Source organism: Phyllobates terribilis, unplaced genomic scaffold, assembly GCF_046119375.1.
Source record: "Phyllobates terribilis strain yellow unplaced genomic scaffold, ASM4611937v1 Scaffold_1__5_contigs__length_1240528914, whole genome shotgun sequence".
Classification (NCBI taxonomy): domain Eukaryota; kingdom Metazoa; phylum Chordata; class Amphibia; order Anura; family Dendrobatidae; genus Phyllobates; species Phyllobates terribilis.
The window spans coordinates 106,542,173-106,564,331 of NW_027362761.1; the positions used below are offsets into that span (position 1 = coordinate 106,542,173).

The 22,159-nt window shown below is 40.9% G+C and overlaps 1 protein-coding gene across 2 annotated transcripts in view; it reads left to right on the plus strand.

The window, feature by feature from the left end:
• Positions 1–22,159, plus strand: part of ADAMTSL1 (ADAMTS like 1) — a 1,187,598-nt gene that overhangs the window by 274,925 nt on the left and 890,514 nt on the right. For both annotated transcript variants that reach the window (XM_073665475.1, XM_073665465.1), the window contains exon 2: positions 8,810–8,929. In XM_073665475.1, the coding sequence (XP_073521576.1) occupies positions 8,810–8,929 (120 nt within the window). The remainder of the gene's footprint in view (positions 1–8,809; positions 8,930–22,159) is intronic.

Consider the following 22,159-nt stretch of genomic DNA (forward strand, 5'->3'; position numbering starts at 1 on the left):
CAGACTCACGGCTACTGGGACTTGTCTTCCACACAGTCAGGGTGGTAGTGGTGGTGGCAAAGTGACTGGAAGGATTATCTGCTATCCAATTAACAACCTTTTGACACTGCTCTGGGTTCAATAGTGGTGTACTGCGGTCCCCTAGTAATTGGGACAGGAAGGTCAAGCGACAAGATGTAGGTGTTTGTTGTGGCACAATTTGAGCTTGCCCACGGCCACGTCCTCGACCATCACCATCACGTCCACTTCACCTTCCCTTGCCACTCACCTTGCCCATTTTAAATGTAGGACAATATTTTCCACGTTCAAGAGAAATGGCTGATTTTGGAATGCAGTTATATGTGATATGTCTGACAGAGAACCACGGTTTTAAATAGCAGGCCTGTAATTTACTAATACTATTCTTCACAGACACCTAGTGTGAATAGCTTGATTGACACACTGCAACAAAATGAAAATGGAAAAAATCGCTCATTTTGGAACACTGTTATAGGTGATATGTCTGACAGAGAACCACAGTTTTAAATAGCAGACCTGTAATTTACTAATATTATTCTACACAAAAACCCAGTATGAATAGCTTGACCAACACACTGCAACGAAATGGAAGGCAGAAATGGCTGATTTTGGAACGCTGTTATAGGTGATATGTCTGACAGAGAACCACGGTTTTAAATAGCAGGCCTGTAATTTACTAATATTATTCTACACTGAGACCTACTGTGAATAGCTTGACCAACACACTGCAACGAAATTGAAGGCAAAAATGGCTGGTTTTGGAACACTATTATAGGTGATATGTCTGACATAGAACCACGGTTTTAAATAGCAGGCCTGTAATTTATTAATATTCTACACAGAGACCTAGTGTGAATAGCTTGACCGACATACTGCAACGAAATGAAAATGGAAAAAATCGCTGATTTTCGAACACTGTTATAGGTGATATGTCTGACAGAGAACCACAGTTTTAAATAGCAGGCCTGTAATTTACTAATACTATTCTTCACAGTCACCTAGCGTGAATAGCTTGATCAACACACTGCAACGAAATGAAAATGGAAGAAATGCCTGATTTTGGAACACTGTTATAGGTGATATGTCTGACAGAGAACTACGGTTTTAAATAGCAGGCCTGTAATTTACTAATATTATTCTACATGGAGACCTAGTGTGACTAGCTTGACCGACACCATGCAACAAAATGAAAATGGAAGAAATGGCCGATTTTGGAACACTGGTATAGGTGATATGTCTGACAGAGAACCACGGTTTTAAATAGCAGGCCTGTACTTTACTATTATTATTCTACACAGAGACCTAGTGTGAATAGCTTGATCAACACACTGCAATGAAATGGAAGGCAGAATTGGCTGATTTTGGAACACTGTTATAGGTGTTATGTCTGACAGAGAACCATGGTTTTAAACAGCAGGCCTGTAATTTACTAATATTATTCTACACAGAGACCTAGTGTGAATAACTTGACTGACACACTGCAACGAAATGAAAATGGAAGAAATGGCTGATTTTGGAACACTGTTATAGGTGATATGTCTTACAGAGAACTACAGTTTTAAATAGCTGGCCTGTAATTTACTAATATTATTCTACACAGAGACCTAGTGTGAATAGCTTGACCGACACACTGCAATAAAATGAAAATGGAAGAAATGGCTGATTTTGGAACACTGTTATAGGTGATATGTCTGACAGAGAACCATGATTTTAAATTGCAGGCCTGTAATTTACTAATATTATTCTACACAGAGACCTAGTGTGAATAGCTTGACCAACACACTGCAACGAAATGGAAGGCAGAAATGGCTGATTTTTGAACACTGTTATAGGTGATATGTCTGACAGAGAACCACGGTTTTAAATAGCTGGCCTGTAATTTACTAATACTATTCTTCACAGGCACCTAGTGTGAATAGCTTGACCGACACACTGCAACAGAATGGAAAAGGAGGCCAATATTTTCCACATTCAGTTCAAATTTCTGGATTTTTAATGCTGAAATATGGAACTAATCTGGCTTTATTCTGCAGTGCTAACAAGCAAATGGAGCAGAAAAATGGTGTACTCTACAAATATCTGTAACTATTACAGCAGAAGCAGACAGGACGTTCAATGGACCCTATTGCGCTATATGCACTGCAGTCTGCCACATACACTGCCTGCCTGCCTAACTCCTGCCTAGCACTGATTATACAATGGGTATGGAAAGTATTCGGACCCCTTTAAATTTTTCACTCTTTGTTTCATTGCAGCCATTTGGTAAATTCTAAAAAGTTTTTTTTTTTCTCATTAAAGTATACTCTGCACCCCATCTTGACTGAAAAAAAAACAGAAATGTAGAAATTTTTGCAAATTTATTAAAAAAGAAAAACTGAAATGTCACATGGTCATAAGTATTCAGACCCTTTGCTCAGTATTGAGTAGAAGCACCATTTTGAGCCATGGGTCTTCTTGGAAATGATGCAACAAGTTTTTCACACTTGGATTTGGGGATCCTCTGCCATTCGTCCTTGCAGATACCCTCCAGTTCCGTCAGGTTGGATGGTGAACATTGGTGGACAGCCATTTTCAGGTCTCTCCAGGAATGCTCAATTGGGTTTAGGTCAGGGCTCTGGCTGGGCCAGTCAAGAATGATCACAGAGTTGTTCTGAAGCCACTCCTTTGTTATTTTAGCTGTGTGCTTAGGGTCATTGTTTTGTTGGAAGGTGAACCTTCGGCCAAGTCTGAGGTCCAGAGCACTCTGGAAGAGGTTTTCATCCAGGATATGTCCGTACTTGGCCGCATTCATGTTTCCTTCAATTACAACCAGTCGTCCTGTCCCTGCAGCTGAAAAACACTCCTATAGCATGATACTGCCAACACCATGTTTCACTGTTGGGATTGTATTGGGCAGATGATGAGCAGTGCCTGGTTTTCTCCACACATACCGCTTAGAATTATCACCAAAAAATTCTATTTTCGTCTCATCAGACCAGAGAATGTTATTTCTCATAGTCTGGGAGTCCTTCATGTGTTTTTGAGCAAACTCTATGCGGGCTTTCATATGTCTTGCACTGAGGAGAGGCTTCCATCGGGCCACTCTGCCATAAAGGCCCAACTGGTGGAGGGCTGCAGTGATAGTTGACTTTGTGGAACTTTCTCCCATCTCCCTACTTCATCTCTGGAGCTCAGCCACAGTGATCTTGGGGTTCTTCTTTACCTCTCTCACCAAGGCTCTTCTCAGTTTGGCTGGACGGTCAGGTCTAGGAAGACTTCTGGTGGTCCCAAACTTCTTCCATTTAAGGATTATGGAGGCTACTGTGCTCTTAGGAACCTTGAGTAATGCAGAACTTCTTTTGTAACCTTGGCCAGATCTGTACATTGCCACAATTCTCTCTCTGAGCTCCTTGGGCAGTTCCTTTGAGCTCATGATTGTCATTTGGTCTGACATGCACTGTGAGCTGTGAGGTCTTACAGTACAACCCCTGGAAAAAATTATGGAATCACTGGGCTCGGAGGACGTTCATTCAGTGGTTTAATGTTGTTGAAAAAAAGCAGATCACAGACATGGCACAAAACTAAAGTCATTTCAAAATGGCAACTTTAGGGCTTTAAGAAACACTAAAAGAAATCAAGATAAAAAATGTGGTACTCAGTAAGGGTAATTTTTTTCAGACCAAGCAGAGGGAAAAAATGAAGGAATCACTCAATTCTGAGGAAAAAATTATGGAATCATGAAAAACAAACACACAAAAGAGCACTCCAATACATCACTAGTGTTTTGTTGCACCACCTCTGGCTTTAACCCCTTTAGAGCCCATGCCGTATTAGTACGCACATTTGCGTACCCCCAGTTCAGTGAGGGCTGCTGCGCTGAGCCCTCACTGAACCGAGCACATGTCAGCTGATTCTTACAGCTGACATGTGCCCGCAACAGCCGTTAACATGTTAAATGCCGCTGTCAATCTCCGACAATCTCTAGTGGTCGGCGCTCATAGCACAGGACCATTTCTGCTATATGCAGGGGATCTGCTGATCCCCTGTATGTAGCAGAGACGATCAGACAACTGCTGCTTCTAGTCTCCTATGGAGACTATTGAAGCATGCAGTAAGTGAAAAAAAAATGTTTTTAAAAATATAAAAAAAAAATATATATATAAAAGTTTAAATCACCCCCCTTTCGCCCCATTCAAAATAAAATATAAAAAAAAACAACCCACATACACATATTTGGTATCGCTGCGTTCAGAATCGCCCCAGCTATCAAAATAAAAAAAGAATTAATCTGATCGGTAAACGGTGTAACGAGAAAAAAATTCTAAACGCCAGAATTACGTTTTTTAGTCGACGCAAAATTGCAATAAAATGCAATAACGGGCGATCAAAACATAGGATCTACCCCAAAATGTTATCAATAAAACGTCAGCCCGGCGCGCAAAAAATAAGCCCTCACCCAGCCCCAGATCCCGAAAAATGGAGACGCTACAGGTCTCGGAAAATGGCGCTATTTTTTTTTAGTTTTTTTTACCAAATTTTGGAATTTTTTTTCACCACTTAAATATAAAATAGCCTATACATGTTTGGTGTCCACGAACTCATAATGACCTGCAGAATAAGAATGGCAAGTCAGTTTTAGCATTCAGTGAACGTGGTAAAAAAATAAAAATAAAAAACAACTGTGGTATTGCACTTTTTTTGCAATTTTACCGCACTTGGAATTTTTTTCCCGTTTTCCCGTACACAATATGGTAAAACTAGTAATGGCGTTGAAAAGTACAACTTGTCCCGCAAAAAATAAGCCCTCACACGGCCATATTGTCCAAAAAATAAAGACACTATGGCTCTGGGAACAAGAGGAGCAAAAAACGAAAAAGCAAAAACGACAAAACCCAAGGTTGCGAAGGGGTTAATAACAGCTTGCAGTCTCTGAGGTATGGACTTAATGAGTGACAAACAGTACTCTTCATCAATCTGGCTCCAACTTTCTCTGATTGCTGTTGCCAGATCAGCTTTTCAGGTTGGAGCCTTGTCATGGACCATTTTCTTCAACTTCCGCCAAAGATTTTCAATTTGATTGAGATCCGGACTATTTGCAGGCCATGACATTGAACTTATGTGTCTTCTTTCAAGGAATGTTTTCATAGTTTTTTCTCTATGGCAGGATGCATTATTATCTTGAAAAATGATGTCATCATCCCCAAACATCATTTCAATTGATGGGATAAGAAAACTGTCCAAAATATCAATGTAAACTTGGGCATTTATTGAAGATGTAATGACAGCCATCTCCCCAGTGCCTTTACCTGACATGCAGCCCCATATCATCAATGACTGTGGAAATTTGCATGTTCTCTTCATGCTGTCATCTTTATAAATCTCATTGGAACGGCACCAAACAAAAGTTCCAGCATCATCATCTTGCCCAATGCAGATTCGCAATTCATCACTGATTATGACTTTCATCCAGTCATCCACAGTCCACGATTGCTTTTCCTTAGCCCATTGTAACCTTGTTTTTTTCTGTTTAGGTGTTAATGATGGCTTATGTTTAGCTTTTCTGTATATAAATCCCATTTCCTTTAGGCGGTTTCTTACAATTCGGTCACAGACATTGACTCCAGTTTCCTCCCATTCGTTCCTCATTTGTTTTGTTATGCATTTCCTGTTTTGGAGACATATTGCTTTAAGTTTCCGATCTTGACGCTTTGATGTCTTCCTTGGTCTACCAGTATGTTTGCCTTTAACAACCTTTCCATGTTGTTTGTATTTGGTCCAGATTTTAGACACAGCTGACTGTGAACAACCAACATCTTTTGCAACATTGAGTGATGATTTACCTTCTTTTAAGAGTTTGATAATCCTCTCCTTTGTTTCAATTGACATCTCTCGTGTTGGAGCCATGATTCATGTCAGTCCACTTGGTGCAACAGCTCTCTAAGGTGTGAACACTCCTTTTTAGATGCAGACTAACGAGCAGATCTAATTTGATGCAGGTGTTAATTTTGGAAATGAACATTTATAGGGTGATTCCATAATTTTTTCCTCAGAATTGAGTGATTCCATAATTTTTTCCCTCTGCTTGGTCTGAAAAAAATTACCCTTACTGAGTACCACATTTTTAATCTTGATTTATTTTAGTGTTTCTTAAAGCCCTAAAGTTGCCATTTGAAATGACTTTAGTTTTGTGCCATGTCTGTGATCTGCTTTTTTTCAACAACATTAAACAACTGAATGAACATCCTCCGAGCCCGGTGATTCCATAATTTTTGCCAGGGGTTGTATGTAGACAGGTGTGTGCCTTTCCAAATCAAGTCCTATCAGTTTAATTAAACACAGCTGGACTCCAATGAAGGAGTAGAACCATCTCAGGGAGGATCACAAGGAAATGGACAGCATGTGACTTAAATATGAGTGTCTGAGCAAGGGTCTGAATACTTATGACCATGTGATATTTCAGTTTTTCTTTTTTAATAAATTTGCAAAAATTTCTACATTTGTTTTTTTTCAGTCAAGATGGGGTGCAGAGTGTACTTTAATGAGAAAAAAATGAACTTTTTATAATTTACCAAATGGCTGCAATGAAATAAAGAGTGAAAAATGTAAAGGAGTCTGAATACTTTCCGTACCCACTGTATGCAGCTGGATTAGTCCTCAGAAGGACTGTTAGTTCAGATGGATATATATATATGTTGTGGAATACCTATACTAACAGGACGTTTAATGAACCCTCTTGCACTATATGCACTGCAGTCTGCCACATACCATGCCTGCCTGCCTAACTCCTGCTATCACCACTGAATATATGCAGCTGGATTAGTCCTCAGAAGGACTGTTAGTTCAGATGGATTTATATATATATGTTGTGGAATACCTATGCTAACTATAAACAAGCCAATCTCTCCCTAGCTCAGCAGCACCTCTCCCTACTCTGCCTGATTCCGGGGTAGACTATGACGAGCACGGCGGTGACAGGTCTGATATAGACCTGATGACGCTGTGCAGCCAGCCAATCACTGTAATGCCACAACCAACATGGCTGCGGCATTACAGTGCGTGGCAGGCAATCCCTGCATGTTCATTGGCTCTCTAAAGAGCGCCAAACATGCTGGGAGGGGACCCGAGTTCCTGTCCGAGCAACCTGGAAATACTCGCCGAGCTTGTCGAGCACCGTGATGCTCTGGCTAGTACTGAGCAGTGGCAGGCACATTCGCTCATCACTAGTTTTAATATAATAAAATTAATATATTAATTCTCTCACATCACTTTACTCTCTTTTTCACTTTTCCTAATTTGAGTATTGTAATTGTTTTTAGTGGTGTACACTTGTAAGTAGTAATGTGATTAGTAATTAGACTACCCAGTGAACGCTGTATATATTTAGGATAGGTTTTGAACATTTGAATGTTAAGTGATGACTATATTACCCTTCTATTTATATTTTTATACCGTTCAAGTGCATCTAAAATTAAAAATGAACGTTCTTTACAAATCTTTGCTTTAGTGTCTACTTGTTCTTTGAAGAATCTGAAGATGTATGCATCTCTATAGTTGCAGGCTACAAAAAACTCTGCGAAGCATAATCTTGTAGTTATACTCCCTTCTATTTGTCGTTTAATTTTTTTCTAGTGTATATTTTAATGGACTAGCAAGAATGAAGGGTAAGATGGATGGTTAGAAAACCAGCATTACAAAAGTGGACCATTCCTTTAAAGAGAACCTGTAAGCAAGATTTAGCAATATAAACTAAAGGTATGCTTATGATAGCGCTATTAAGCTGATTAAATTGATACCTTTAGTGAAGGAATTCTATCTGTAGTTCTTGTTTAATCAGGATTTCAAGCCTTTGTCTAATGAGATTTCAGTGCGCAGGGGTGGGATTGTGGGTAGAGTCTTCTTCTATGGCTCTGGCCCCTTCGGCTGCCTCCTATGTTTCTATGACAGGTCACTGAGTCCTCAGTGATCTGCCTTCGTCATTGGCGTGGGCAACGCATGCAAAGTTTGATTCCACGGCCGGTTTTCTGGTCTTCATAAAATGGCTCTAGAGGTGGTGCATGTGTAGATCGAGATCTCAGCTCAATAATGTCTCCATTAAGCCGAGACCTCGATCTGTACATGCGCCGCCTCCGGCACCATTTTATTGAAGACCGGAATTCCGGCCATGGAATGAAACTGCACATGCACCACCCATGTCAATAATGACGGTGGCATGAAATTTAGAAAAGGAGATATTCACTGAAGAATTAGTGGTCGTCATAGAAACACAGCAGACTGGTAGAGGGGCCAATGCAGAAGGATACGTTAAGGATACATAAAGATACATTATTGAGCTGAGATCTCGATTTGAGCATTTTCCACCTCTGAAGCCATATTATTGAAAACCAGCCATGGAATCAAACTGCGAATGTGCTGCCCACACCAATGATTGCGGCAGCGTGAAATTTCAAAAAGGAGGCAGGTCATTAAAGACTCAGTGACTTGCTTTAGAAATACAGGAGGCAGGCGAAGGGGATGGAGCAGGAAAAGAAGACCCTACCCACAGTCCACCCCTTGTGCACTGAAAAACTTCAAATCCTGATCAAAGAACAACCACAGATCCAATTGATTCACCAAAGGTATCGATTTAATCAGTATAGCATCACCATTATGGCCATACTTTTACTTTATATTGCTAAATCATGTTGACAGCTTCACTTTAATGTTTTCATCAAAAATGTTAATGGTCATATAATGTTGTTCGATGATATTGCCTAAAGAAAACTTAGAGATCCAGTCCAGATTCTGAATGTTCTGAACATATTTTTGTTTTTAGGTATTTGGTGACTATACACAAGGAGCTGTGTTTCTTCATGAATTTCCCCTGATAAGAAGAGAAAGTCACCAGGATGAATTTTTGGCTGATCTGATAAACACTCATAAGAATGAAGATCCGGTAGGATGGTTTTCTATATCATTGCACATTTCTATTTAAATGGTTATATTCAACTGTTGAGATGAAATAATACACAATACAAAGTTGTCCTTACTGGTCAATTAAATTAATTTGGTTATTTTGTGTACCAATATTCAAAAATCATTAAAGCGTAGCCGTCGTTTTAATTTGTTTCATTAATCAATCGTACACGTGAAAATAAGCAACTTTGTAATAAATCTTATCAGAAAAATCTGCTTCTTTCTCCTCCAGGGCTGATCATTCATTCTCAAAAGTCTCAATTCCCAGGTAAAATCTGCTTTCAGTGAATACAGATTTTTACAGTACTGAGATTGCAGATGGCAGTTGCGACTGATAGATTTTTAAAATTGAGATAGAATCTCATTAGTAGCAACTGTCGTCTCCTATATCAGTAATGTTAAATTCTGTTTTCAGAGAATACAGATTTTACCTGGGAATTGAGACTTTTGAGAATGAAAAATCAGTCCAGGAGGAAAAAGAAGCAGATTAGATAAGATATATTACAAAGCTTCTTATTTTCACGTGTACTATTAATTTCTGCAATAAAAATGAAAACAACGGTTACTCTTTAACTACAATGTATGGTGCCATCCTGTTTTCTCTTTTGTATTAGGAGTGCTTCCTCTCTCAAACTATTTTTTTTCTGGTACATAATGTATCTTAATGGACTTTGGTTGTACATAGTCTAAATTTCTACAGGTCTTTGAATTGATAAAGAGATAAAAAAACTGCTATATTCCATGTTACCACCCTATGGATTTGTACAATTCAAGGTTATGCCTGTTATATAATATTTACTTTGGGGTTATGGTCACCAGCTAGGGGTCAAAACTCTGGTGCGGAAACTTTTTCTTGATGCTTTGTTTTAAGATTTGCTTATTGATTAAATTAAAGGAGAATTTTGGAATTTGTGTGTCCACTGACAATACTTTTAATGTGTTGGCATGTATTTCATCCATTGCTTGAATTGCTTCCCTATTAAAACTATGGAAAAACGCCATAAACATTTAAGTCATATATTTCATCTTTGGCCAAAAATCTGTCATATCGTGTACTAGAAACATGATGAATTGCATTGAAAGTTTAAGAAAACATATAACACATTGTTGGATATATTCGAGATATATTTGCATTTTTTGCCTATTATGTAACATAAAATGAATAAATATACAAGCTTTGGCTTATGTTGGCTGCTGTTATATGACTGTAGGGGTTTTCCAGGACTGTAATATTGATACCAAGCTTTAGCACAGGCAATCAATATTTGATTGTTGGGAGTCTTATTACTGGGATACCTACCGGTTATGAGATGAAAGAGCTCCACAAATCACACTTTCATGGCCTTTTTTATAGCTCTACTTTGAAGTAGCTATTTTTTTTCTATATCTGCGTAAAACAAAAGTGTAATTATACACAAAATACATGATACAGCAAAACATGAGATGGCCATCCAAAATTGCCATGATCTAGTTGGAGTGGCATTTTTAGAGAAGAAGGTCCTATACATGGGATTTATACTTGAATTGAAAATCTGTTCTAAGGCACACTGCCACATGGTAATTAGAGGAAGCTAAAGGCTAATTCTGGACAGAAGCTGAAAAAAACAGGTTTTAGCCTGAGATTCAAAGCACCACCTGTCCTTAAAGACTCAGTCAAGATCCCTAGCACCTCCTCCACCTCTATTGTCCTCTAATAGATAATAGTTTTCCTTATACTGTAGGTTACATGTACAAATAGTGTGGTAATTAGAGCCTCATTCAAAAGTCTGTTTTTCACGTACGTGTTTTATCTGTGAATTTCATGGATAGAACACGTACCCATCATAGTCTATGGAGCTGTTCACATGTCTGTGTTGTTTTGCAGACCATGTGTCTAAATAAAAATCACCGAGATATGTCCGTTTTTTACAGTAATCATGGATGCAAAAGAGAATTTCCTGCATTAATACCTCATTAATGAAGTGTATGAGTGGGTTTGGCTAATTGTCTCATTACAATACCTAAGCCCACCCCCTTCTTTGTCTATGCGTCAGCTGTGACAGAGAAAGGGGCTGTCTTTGCTTTTCAAATCAGCCAGTCATCCAGCCCCCTTCTCACACAATGCTGAAAGCTGTCTTCTTTGTCAAGCTGTCAGGACTCTGAGCATTTTCTATTACCTTTTCATTCCTGCCCTCTTTCAAGATGGCGTCCTTGGTCTCATGTGCCCTTTGTCTTCTGCTTTATAACTCCACCCCACCCTCCAGCCTGTGCTTGAGTATTCTGCCTGTGACCAGTTCCTGGTGGTTTCTTGGCTTCCTGTACTCTCCTGCAATCCTGTGTGATTCTCCAGTCTCCTCCTCACAAGAGATCCTTCTGAATACCCTGGTTTCCAGCATTCCTTCTGCCTCTGCTGCTCGTGCTGCTTCCTTTGTGCCTCTGCCCCCACCTGCATTTGCTGAGCACGTAAGCTGGTTTCTGCTCTGTTCCTACCTACTATTAATAGAATCAGAACACAGGTCTGTTCTGGACTTTCTGAGACTTTCTATCCAGGCCTCCCTGGACAATTAAATATATATATATGGACTTACTTAAATATATATGTACCTAACTGTGTTTGGACTTAACAAAGACTTTCTTGTGTCAAGCATCTTCAAGTGTTTATGGACTTTGAGTTTTTCTCTGCACTAGTGTTTATTCACCATGTGTTAATAATATAGACTTTCCACCTATAAACTGTGTTCTGTCGTGTCTCCACGCAAAAGGACTCCTGAGCTATCCATTATAATTGTTACAGGATACTCAAGCCATTTAAAAGGAGTCCGCTGGAGCAATGTCTGCAGAAAACAAATTAGAGCAGGTGTATGCCATAATTAGATCTCTGCAGAAGGATGTGGAAGGTCTGCAAAAGAAACTTGGAGGCATTGAACGCAATCAACAAGTATTTGGACAAAACTTACAGGACCTAGGTACCCGAATGGCGGCCCAGGAGAACAAACTAGCTGGCTTGGAGTGCCAGTACCGACGGGCTTTTCAGGACATAAGTACGCAAATAGTGGCACAAGTGACTAGACCCTCTGGGCAACCGCCACCAGCTAGCCCACCTAAGTTGCCACCATTTAGATTTAATGGTGACCGCGACAAATTTCGCAGCTTTGTGAATCAGTGTATGCTATATTTTGATGTGCATGCTGACCATTTCCTTACTGATAGATCCAAAGTACTATGTGTAATTATGCTACTGACCTCACGAGCGCTCGCCTGGGCGAATCCGATGATCGATTCTCGTGGCCCACGGTTAAATAACTTGGATGATTTTTTGGCTGCTATGGCATTAAGGTTTGATGACCATAACCACTCTGCCACCGCTGAGTCTGCTTTACTATCTGTACGCCAGGGTAAACGTTCTGTTATTGAATATGCTACTGAATTTAGGAGATTAGCGGTAGATACTAATTGGGACAGTTATGCACAATTGCCTATTTTAAAGAAAGGTCTGTCTAGCATTGTAAAAGATGAATTGGCCTGCTCTGAGTCACCAGAAGAGCTAGAAGCGTTTATACAGCATTGTGTACGCATAGACATACGCCTTACTGAACGTAGGCAGAAGAAATTGGCTGTATTTAACCGTATGTCTAACTTTTCCCTTCCTCCCAAAGAGCCTGCAGGTAAAACATCTCGGGAGGTTGGGGAGGCACTCATGCAAATTGATTCTGTGCAGAGGCATGAGAGTAATGAGCGCCGGGAGCACCGCCTGCGAGAGAGGCTATGTTTCTACTGCGGCCAATCTCACCACTTCCTAATCAACTGTCCTAAGCGGCCTAACAAGGTGCTAGCAGCGGTTGGGGAGTATGATGACTGTGATGATGAGTCTGACATCTCTGAATGTAGCCTGCCATTAAATGCTGTATTCCATTCTCTCTCTATGACTACACCTCCAAGGGAGCAGAAGGAAAAGAACTCTCACTGTTCACTCCCTATTAAGATCCTGTGTTGAGGACAGTGGATTTCCAGTGCAGCTATGATTGACTCTGGTGCAGGGGGCAACTTTATGGACATTACATTTGCCAAGGAACATGGTATTGAGATAGAGCAAAGAGCCTCTCCGATTACCATGGAAAAAGTGGATGGGTCACCTTTAATCTCCAGGTCTGTGGATCAGGAGACTGTACCTCTTAAGATTTTGCTGGAGCTTAATCATCAGGAGCAACTTTCTTTCTTGCTAATTTCTTCTCCTCATTTCCCTGTGATTTTAGGCATCCCTTGGCTGCGTTCTCCGAACCCGACTATCAACTGGGAGACCAAGGAGATTACCTTCCCGACAAGGAGCAACTCAGCAATAACTGAAGCTGTCCCCGAGTCCACGGATACGGAATCTAATACACAGGTTTTTACTTTACCTTCAGTATATAAAGAATTCTCTGACATCTGTGACAAGTAAAAAGCAGATCAGCTTCCTCCATATAGGCATTATGACTGTCCCATTGAGCTGCTTCCTGGGGCAGCCATACCCTTTAGCAATGTATATCCTTTGGCGGCTCCTGAGCTGCAAGCCTTGAAGGAGTATATTGATGAAAACCTGGCCAAAGGCTTCATACGTCCTTCTTCCTCACCAGCAGGAGCACCTATATTTTTTGTAAAAAAGAAGGATGAGACCCTAAAACCTGTATTGACTATCGGGAACTCAATAAGGTAACCATACGGAATCGTTATCCTTTGCCTTTGATCCCCGAATTATTGGAAAGAGTCGCATTAGTCCCGGTGATGAATAGAAGACAGCATTCAGATGTCGGTATGGACACTTTGAATATCTTGTGATGCCCTTTGGCTTTGTAATGCCCCTGCAACGTTTCAACATCTTGCCAATGACATTTTTAGAGATCTATTAGATCAGTTCATGGTGATCTATTTGGACGATATTCTAATTTTTTCTGACTCTCTACAGGAACACGAAGAACATGTCAAATCTTTTTATGAAACGTCTGAAAGAGAACCATCTGTATATGAAGCCGGAGAAGTGTGAGTTCCATCGTTCTGAGATACATTTTTTAGGTTACATCATCTCTCCTCAGGGGCTGAACATGGAATCTGGTAAGATTCAGGCAATCCCTGACTGGCCAGTACTCAAGAACGTTAAAGAAGTCCAATGTTTTATCGGTTTTGCAAATTTCTATAGAAGTTTTGTTTAAAAAATTTCTGATATTGTCCGTCCCATTACTTCCTTGACAAAGAAGGAAAGGCCCTTTAAGTGGTCATCACTGGCTCAAGAAGCTTTTGATCTGCTTAAGACCTGTTTCACCTCAGCACCGCTGTTGATCCACCCAGACCCAGCACATCCGTTCATTGTGGAGGTGGACGCTTCTGATAATGCTTTGGGGGCCATTCTTTCCCAAAGAACTGGAGAGAAGGTTCTACTACATCCTTGTGCTTTCTTTTCTCGTAGACTTACCTCAGCATAGAAGAACTACGATTGTGGGAGATAAGGAACTGTTGGCTATTATTGTAGCTTTCAAGGAATGGAGGCACCATCTACAAGGAGCCACACAACAGATCGTAGTGCTGACTGACCATCGCAATTTAGAGTTCCTCAGATCCACAAAATGTCTTTCTCCTCGGCAGGCTCATTGGAATCTATTTCTAAATCAATTTAATTTTGTTATTTCGTACCGACCAGGTTCTCGTAATGGGAAGGCTGACGCTTTATCCCGAATCCATGCTGTGGATTCCGTACCTGGAGCCCCGTTCAAGACCATTCTATCCGATGCCAACTTCATAGGAGTTATTCACGATCAGGACTTGTGGAAGGAGTTCAAGGAAGCCTATGACGGTGATGTATTTCTGGCCAATCCACCTGTTGATATCAGTCTTGTCCTTAGGGGTGGCATGTGGTTCAGAGATCGACGTATCTACATCCCTGAGGCCGTCCGTCTGCAGATCGTCAAGCTGGTCCAGGACTCCAAGCTGGCTGGTCACAGGGGGGTACAGAAGACACAAGAGTTCGTAAGCTGATTTTTCTGGTGGCCGACTTGCCTGAAGGATACTAAGGACTATGTTCTCTCTTGCGAGGTATGTGCTCATTACAAGACTCCTCGTGTGTCACCTATGGGTCTTCTTCAACCATTACCTGTTCCGTCCCGCCCATGGGGGTCTATCTCAATGGACTTCATTGTGGAACTGCCTACATCGGGTGGTAAGAATACAATCCTGGTGGTAGTTGATCGCCTGACCAAGGCCGCTCATTTTGTTCCTTGCACCGGCCTTCCCTCAGCTAAAGATACAGTGAACTTGGTTATACAGAATGTTTTTCGGCTGCATGGGGTCCCGGATGAGATAATCTCTGGCCGTGGAGTGCAGTTCACCTCAAGATTCTGGAAGGGGTTTTACTCTGCACTCAATATTAATGTCTGTCTTTCTTCCGCCTATCACCCCCAGACGAGCGGTCAAACCGAGCATACCAATCAGACTTTGGAACAATACCTACGATGCTATGTCAGCCATCTTCAGGATGATTGGTTGGAGTTACTTCCGTTAGCGGAATTCTCATACAACAATTCTCAGAGTGCCTCCACTAACGTTACACCTTTCTTTGCTAATCTGGGTTACCATCCGAGTATCTTACCTAGGTCTTCGATTAATGCTCCGGTTCCAGCTGCAGAGGAGAGGCTGACTGCGATGAGGCAAAATCTGGAGGTTTTGAAGGAATCTCTGACCTCAGCTCAAGAACGTTACAAGAGATCGGCTGATAGATTCCATAAACCGACACCCATGTTCAAGGTAGGAGATTCCATTTGGTTATCCACTAAAAATCTGAAGTTAAACATTCCTTCACAGAAACTTGGACAGAAATTCATCGGCCCTTTCAAGATCAACGGTATTGTGAGCTCTGTGGCCTGCCGTCTGAAGCTGCCTAGGACTATGAAGGTACACCCAGTTTTCCATGTTTCCTTATTGAAGTCTGTGTTTCCTAATACCTTCCAGGGACGTGGTGTGCCACCTCCTCAGCCTGTGGTTATTGATGGGCAAGAACAATTTGTGGTGGAGGAAATTATTCATTCGCTGGAATCGGCTCCAGTATCTGATAAGATGGCAGGGGTATCCCCCTGAATAGGACTCTTGGGAACCTGTGGAAAACAACAATGCCCAACAGAAAATTTCTTGTTTCCACCAGAGATTCCCTGAGAAACCGGGTCTAGGATCGTCCTGAGGTCGCTTCTAAGGAGGGAGTAATGTCAGGACTCTGAGTATTTTCTATTACTTTTTGGGCATTCCTGCCCTCTTTCATGATGGTGTCCTTGGTCTCATGAGTCCTTTGTCTTCTGCTTTATAACTCCACCCCACCCTCCAGCCTGTGCTTGAGTATTCTGCCTGTGACCAGTTCCTGGTGGTTTCTTGGCTTCCTGCACTCTCCTGCAATCCTGTGTGATTCTCCAGTCTCCTCCTCACAAGAGATCCTTCTGAATACCCTGGTTTCCAGCATTCCTTCTGCCTCTGCTGCTCGTGCTGCTTCCTTTGTGCCTGTGCTCCCACCTGCATTTGCTGAGCACGTAAGCTGGTTTCTGCTCTGTTCCTACCTACTATTAATAGAATCAGAACACAGGTCTGTTCTGGACTTTCTGAGACTTTCTATCCAGGCCTCCCTGGAAAATTAAATATATATATATATGGACTTGCTTAAATATATATGTACCTAACTGTGTTTGGACTAAACAAAGACTTTCTTGTGTCAAGCATCTTCAAGTGTTTATGGACTTTGAGTTTTTCTCTGCACTAGTGTTTATTCACCGTGTGTTAATAATATAGACTTTCCACCTATAAACTGTGTTCTGTCATGTCTCCACGCAAAAGGGACTCCTGAGCTATCCATTATAATTGTTACAATAGCATAGCACGGAAGTGGATCAGCCAAGTCCCGGCACTGCTACTGATTTCTTTTTACATCTAAGCACACTGGTTGCTTAAAGTAAATTAGTAAGTTCTATAGCTAATTATTTTAAACAGATTTACAGATTTTTAGTTGAACTATATGCAGTCACGAGAGATAGTATTTCAGACCACAGTGCACCAACTATTGCATGATAATAAACAACATTTATGAAGCAGAAATAACAATTATTTGAAGCCATGTGAAAACATATACAGTGGTGGCCAAAAGTATTGGCACCCCTGCAATTCTGTCAGCTAATACTCAGTTTCTTCCTGAAAATGATTGCAATCACAAATTCTTTGGTATTATTATCTTCATTTAATTTGCTTGCAAGGAAAAAAACACAAAAGAGAATGAAGCAAAAATCTAATCATTGATCATTTCACACAAAACTCCAAAAATGGCCCAGACAAAAGTATTGGCACCCTCAGCCTAATACTTGGTTGCACAACCTTTAGCCAAAATAACTGCGAACAACCGCTTCCGGTAACCATCAATGAGTTTCTTACAATGCTTTGCTGGAATTGTAGACCATTCTTCTTTGGCAAACTGCTCCAGGTCCCTGATATTTGAAGGGTGCCTTCTCCAAACTGACATTTTGAGATCTCTCCACAGGTGTTCTATGGGATTCAGGTCTGGACTCATTGATGGCCACCTTAGAAGCCTCCAGTGCTTTCTCTCAAACCATTTTATAGTGCTTTTGGAAGTGTGTTTTGGGTCATTGTCCTGCTGGAAGACCCATGACCTCTGAGGGAGACCCAGCTTTCTCACACTGGGCCCTACATTATGCTGCAAAATTTGTTGGTAGTCTTCAGACTTCATAATGCCGTGCACACGGTCAAGCAGTCCAGTGCCAGAGGCAGCAAAGCAACCCCAAAACATCAGGGAACCTCTGCCATATTTGACTGTAGGGACCGTGCTCTTTTCTTTGAATGCCTCTTGTTTTTCCTGTACACTCTGTGTTGATGCTTTTTGCCAAAAAGCTCTACTTTTGTCTCATCTGACCAGAGAACATTCTTCCAAAACGTTTTAGGCTTTCTCAGGTAAGTTTTGGCAAACTCCAGCCTGGCTTTTTAATGTCTCGGGGTAAGAAGTGGGGTCTTCCTGGGTATCCTACCATACAGTCCCTTTTCATTCAGACACCGACGGATAGTACGGGTTGAAACTGTTGTACCCTCGGACTGCAGGGCAGCTTGAACTTGTTTGGATGTTAGTCGAGGTCCTTTATCCACCATCCGCACAATCTTGCGTTGAAATCTCTCGTCAATTTTTCTTTTCCGTCCACATCTAGGGAGGTTAGCCACAGTGCCATGGGCTTTAAACTTCTTGATGACACTGCGCACGGAAGACACAGGAACATTCAGGTCTTTGGAGATGGACTTGTAGCCTTGAGATTGCTCATGCTTCCTCACAATTTTGTTTCTCAAGTCCTCAGACAGTTCTTTGGTCTTCTTTCTTTTCTCCATGCTCAATGTGGTACACACAAGGACACAGGACAGAGGTTGAGTCAACTTTAATCCATGTTAACTGGCTGCAAGTGTGATTTAGTTATTGCCAACACCTGTTAGGTGCCACAGGTAAGTTACAGGTGCTGTTAATTACACAAATTAGAGAAGCATCACATGATTTTTCAAACAGTGTCAATACTTTTGTCCACCCCCTTTTTTAGGTTTGGTGTGGAATTGTATCCAATTTGGCTTTAGGACAATTCTTTTTGTGTTTTTTCATTGAAGACAAATTAAATGAAGATAATAATACCAAAGAATTTGTGATTGCAATAATTTTCAGGAAGAAACTGAGTATTATCTGACAGAATTGCAGGGGTGCCAATACTTTTGGCCACCACTGTATAACAAGTAATTGTATTTTCTGCATTCATTCAAATGATCTGCTTCTTGAACTTAAGTAATAAAGTGCTACAAAAGTCACTAAGTGGTACATCTGCAGGTGCCAGGCGGCTGTCTGTATCACAGATTTAGCTTTGTGCTGTCTAGGAATTTGTTTCATGCAAGTTTGATATGTATTACACAACCTGACAACTGAAGACATTCCATGTAATATGAAGAAGCTTTTCCAAAGTGTGCTAGCGTGTCATTCCCCCGCATCCTGCGTAACTCTCTGCCTGTGAAGAGTGACAGTGAGAAATTCTTTGGGATTTTGGACGCTCATTGGCGTGTGCTCACTTGAAATAACTGTCTGCCCTCTAAGGAATGCAACCTACAGCCATTCTTGGCTCCAGTTTAGAAGAAACTCTACAAGTCAGTCAGATGTTACTATATAGATGACAAGCTATTTTTCCCATATTGAGTTGATTTCATAAGAAAATCCTATTGAAATATTAATACAGTTCTGGTCAATAAGTGTTAGTAGGTTATAGGTATAAATAATTCTAAAATATTTATAATTTCAAGCGCATTTATTGCTTATGGATTGGTTTCCCCCAGGTAATCCAGTTTACCTGCCATGCTCCCAAAACATATTGTTAGGTTAATATGGAATTTAGATTGTGAGCTCCAATGTGAATCTTGGACATATACATATGTTGAGAGCTGTGGGATATGTTGGTAGTGAATACATAGGTAGCAATTGGTATTAGTTTCATAAGCTAAGTCCTCCATATGATTAACAACATATCCTTTTCTGGGATACTCTATAGACACGTTTTTTGCTCGGATAACTTGCTATCTGAGCATGATCGGTCTTATCTGAGTATCTTCGGCGTGTTCTGCTAATATATTTGGCTCCCTGCGGCTGCATGTTTTGCAGAGGTAGACAAACAGCAGATGTAGGGATTGGCTAACAAACAGGCAATCCCCGCATGTGTTGCATGTGTCTACAGCCGGAAAACATGCAGCTGCAGAGAGGCAAAAATATTAGCAGAGCACACCGAAGATACTCGGATAAGACCGATCATGCTCGGATAGCACGTCATCCAAGCACATTCGCTCAACATGTCCTACTGTCCTACTAACTATAGTTAGTAAATATGTACTACTTTAAGCTGGTTATATATGGTTTAATTCTACACCCATATGGGTCACAATTAGAGATGAGCTGATTGATTCGTGGGACTTGTGATTTCTCACAATTGATGAAATGTCATCTGTGAAATGGGATGCCTAGATGACGTTGCGCCTGCCCTGACTAATCAAAAGCTGTAATAAAAGATGATCCGGAGTGCACTCTATACGGTAGATGTAGAGGTACAGGTATAGGCGGGTGAAACCCTTGGCAGGAGATAAATTGTATTCTCCGCACACTCTTGGATAGATGCAAATAAAACGTCTTTATTGTGATACACTGTTTCCACAATAGATGAACAAGCAAATATATTTTTCTTTTATGCAGGCGACAACAACAAATAATGTTTCTCCCGAGTATTTTTCATGTTGTCGCGGCACAAGAAAGTAATAGGAGATAAGCTGTGATACAGCTGTGGAGATAGCAGCAGCATGGGATGTATGCACAGACACTATACGGCATCATATGACATATTCAAAAGCTGCGGGGACCAAGGCAAGAGATTTGTGGGTCTCCCGTCTAGCCTACAGGTACCAATGATCAGGACGCTGGACCGGAATCCCACAGACCAGTCTCCTCATCTAGTCACAATATTGGAAAATGTTAAGATCAAAATTTGAAAAAGAGATTTTTCAAAAGTTCAGACTTCTGCTGGGCTGAAGGTAGCACCTGCAAGAGTGCTGTCTCCGAATGGCGAGCAGATATAAAAATGTGACCACCAGAATTCAAAAATATTATTCATGTTCTCAAGGTCAAAATTTGCTTAGTCTTCAAGGGGGAAGGGTAGAAGTGTTGCACCACTTATAGTAAGTGTTGCACCCCTAACCCACTGGTTGTTCTGTATGTCATCTGCTTTGCATTGTTTTGTTTTGTTGAACTTTCTTTTATCTTGCTTTCATTTGTTGCACAAGCCAAGATTTCTTTTTATTTAGTTTGAGTCCTATTAGCTTTGTGTTTTAAGTTACAATACTTTCATTTTTATTTGATTATGCCTGCTGCTATCTTTTGAATACATTTTTTTATTTAGATTCTTTAATTTAATCATGTTTACATTAAGCCAATGATCAAGAATTGAGACGATCAAACCTTTTGAAATTTGAATTCGCCAGGTTCGAATTTATTTGCGGCAAATCTCAAGCAGTCCAATTGAATTGGAATGGTGTGTAGAACATTTTGCCATTTCTCAAGACTGTATCCAATCTGTTATATTTTATTGTTAAAACAATCATAGGGTTAGGAGCTAAGAGAGAGAGAGAGAGAGAGGAATAAGAGAGAGACAGTCCAAACTTTTATAATGCTATTGATGAAACTGATGTTTTTCAACACTAGTACTTTTTTCTGTCCCTACGTGGAATTAGGCCTGTGCTCTGACCTCTATATAATAATAATAATAATAATTTTTTATTTTTATAGCGCCAACATATTCCGCAGCACTTTACAAATTTTAGGGGGGACTTATACAGACAATACAGAATAAGCATATCTCATATCGAAAGGAGTGAGGGCCCTGCTCGCAAGCTTACAGTCTATGAGGAAATGGGGGAGACACCAAAGGTAGAATGAACATATATTGTATAATGCAGCCTTGATATACTAAATAGGATAAATAATAATACATGGACTGATCGCCTGCCAGTATTTGTGCAGTCCTGACCGAGGCTATTATGTGCATGGTTGGTATGAACCTGAAAATGAAGAAGATTTTAATATGGGGGAAAACTGGGACGGACAGATAGTGTGTGGAGGCGATACGCCAGTCTAAAGAAATGGGTTTTTAGGGTCCGCTTGAAACTGTGAGTATTGGGAATTAATTGAACTGTCCTGGGTAGTGCATTCCAAAGAATTGGCGCAGCACGCGAGAAATCTTGGAGACGGGAGTGGGAAGTTCGGATTATGGAGGATTTAGTTTTAAGTCACTGGCAGAACGGAGAGCAAGTGTAGGGTGGTAGACTGAGACAAGGGAGGAGATATAGGGGGGTACTGAAGCATAGAGCGCTTTGTGGGTAAGCGTGATAAGTTTAAATTGAACTCTATATTGGATGGGTAACCAATGCAATGACTGGCACAGGGAAGAGGCATCGGTGTAGCGGTTGGCGAGGAATATGATCCTGGCTGCTGCGTTAAGGACGGATTGGAGAGGGGAGAGTTTAGTAAGAGGGAGCCCGATAAGTAGAGAGTTGCAGTAGTCCAGACGGGAATGAATAAGAGCTACAGTAAGAGTTTTTGCCGAGTCAAAGGTGAGAAAAGTCCTGATTCTAGAGATGTTTTTGAGGTGTAGATGACATGAAC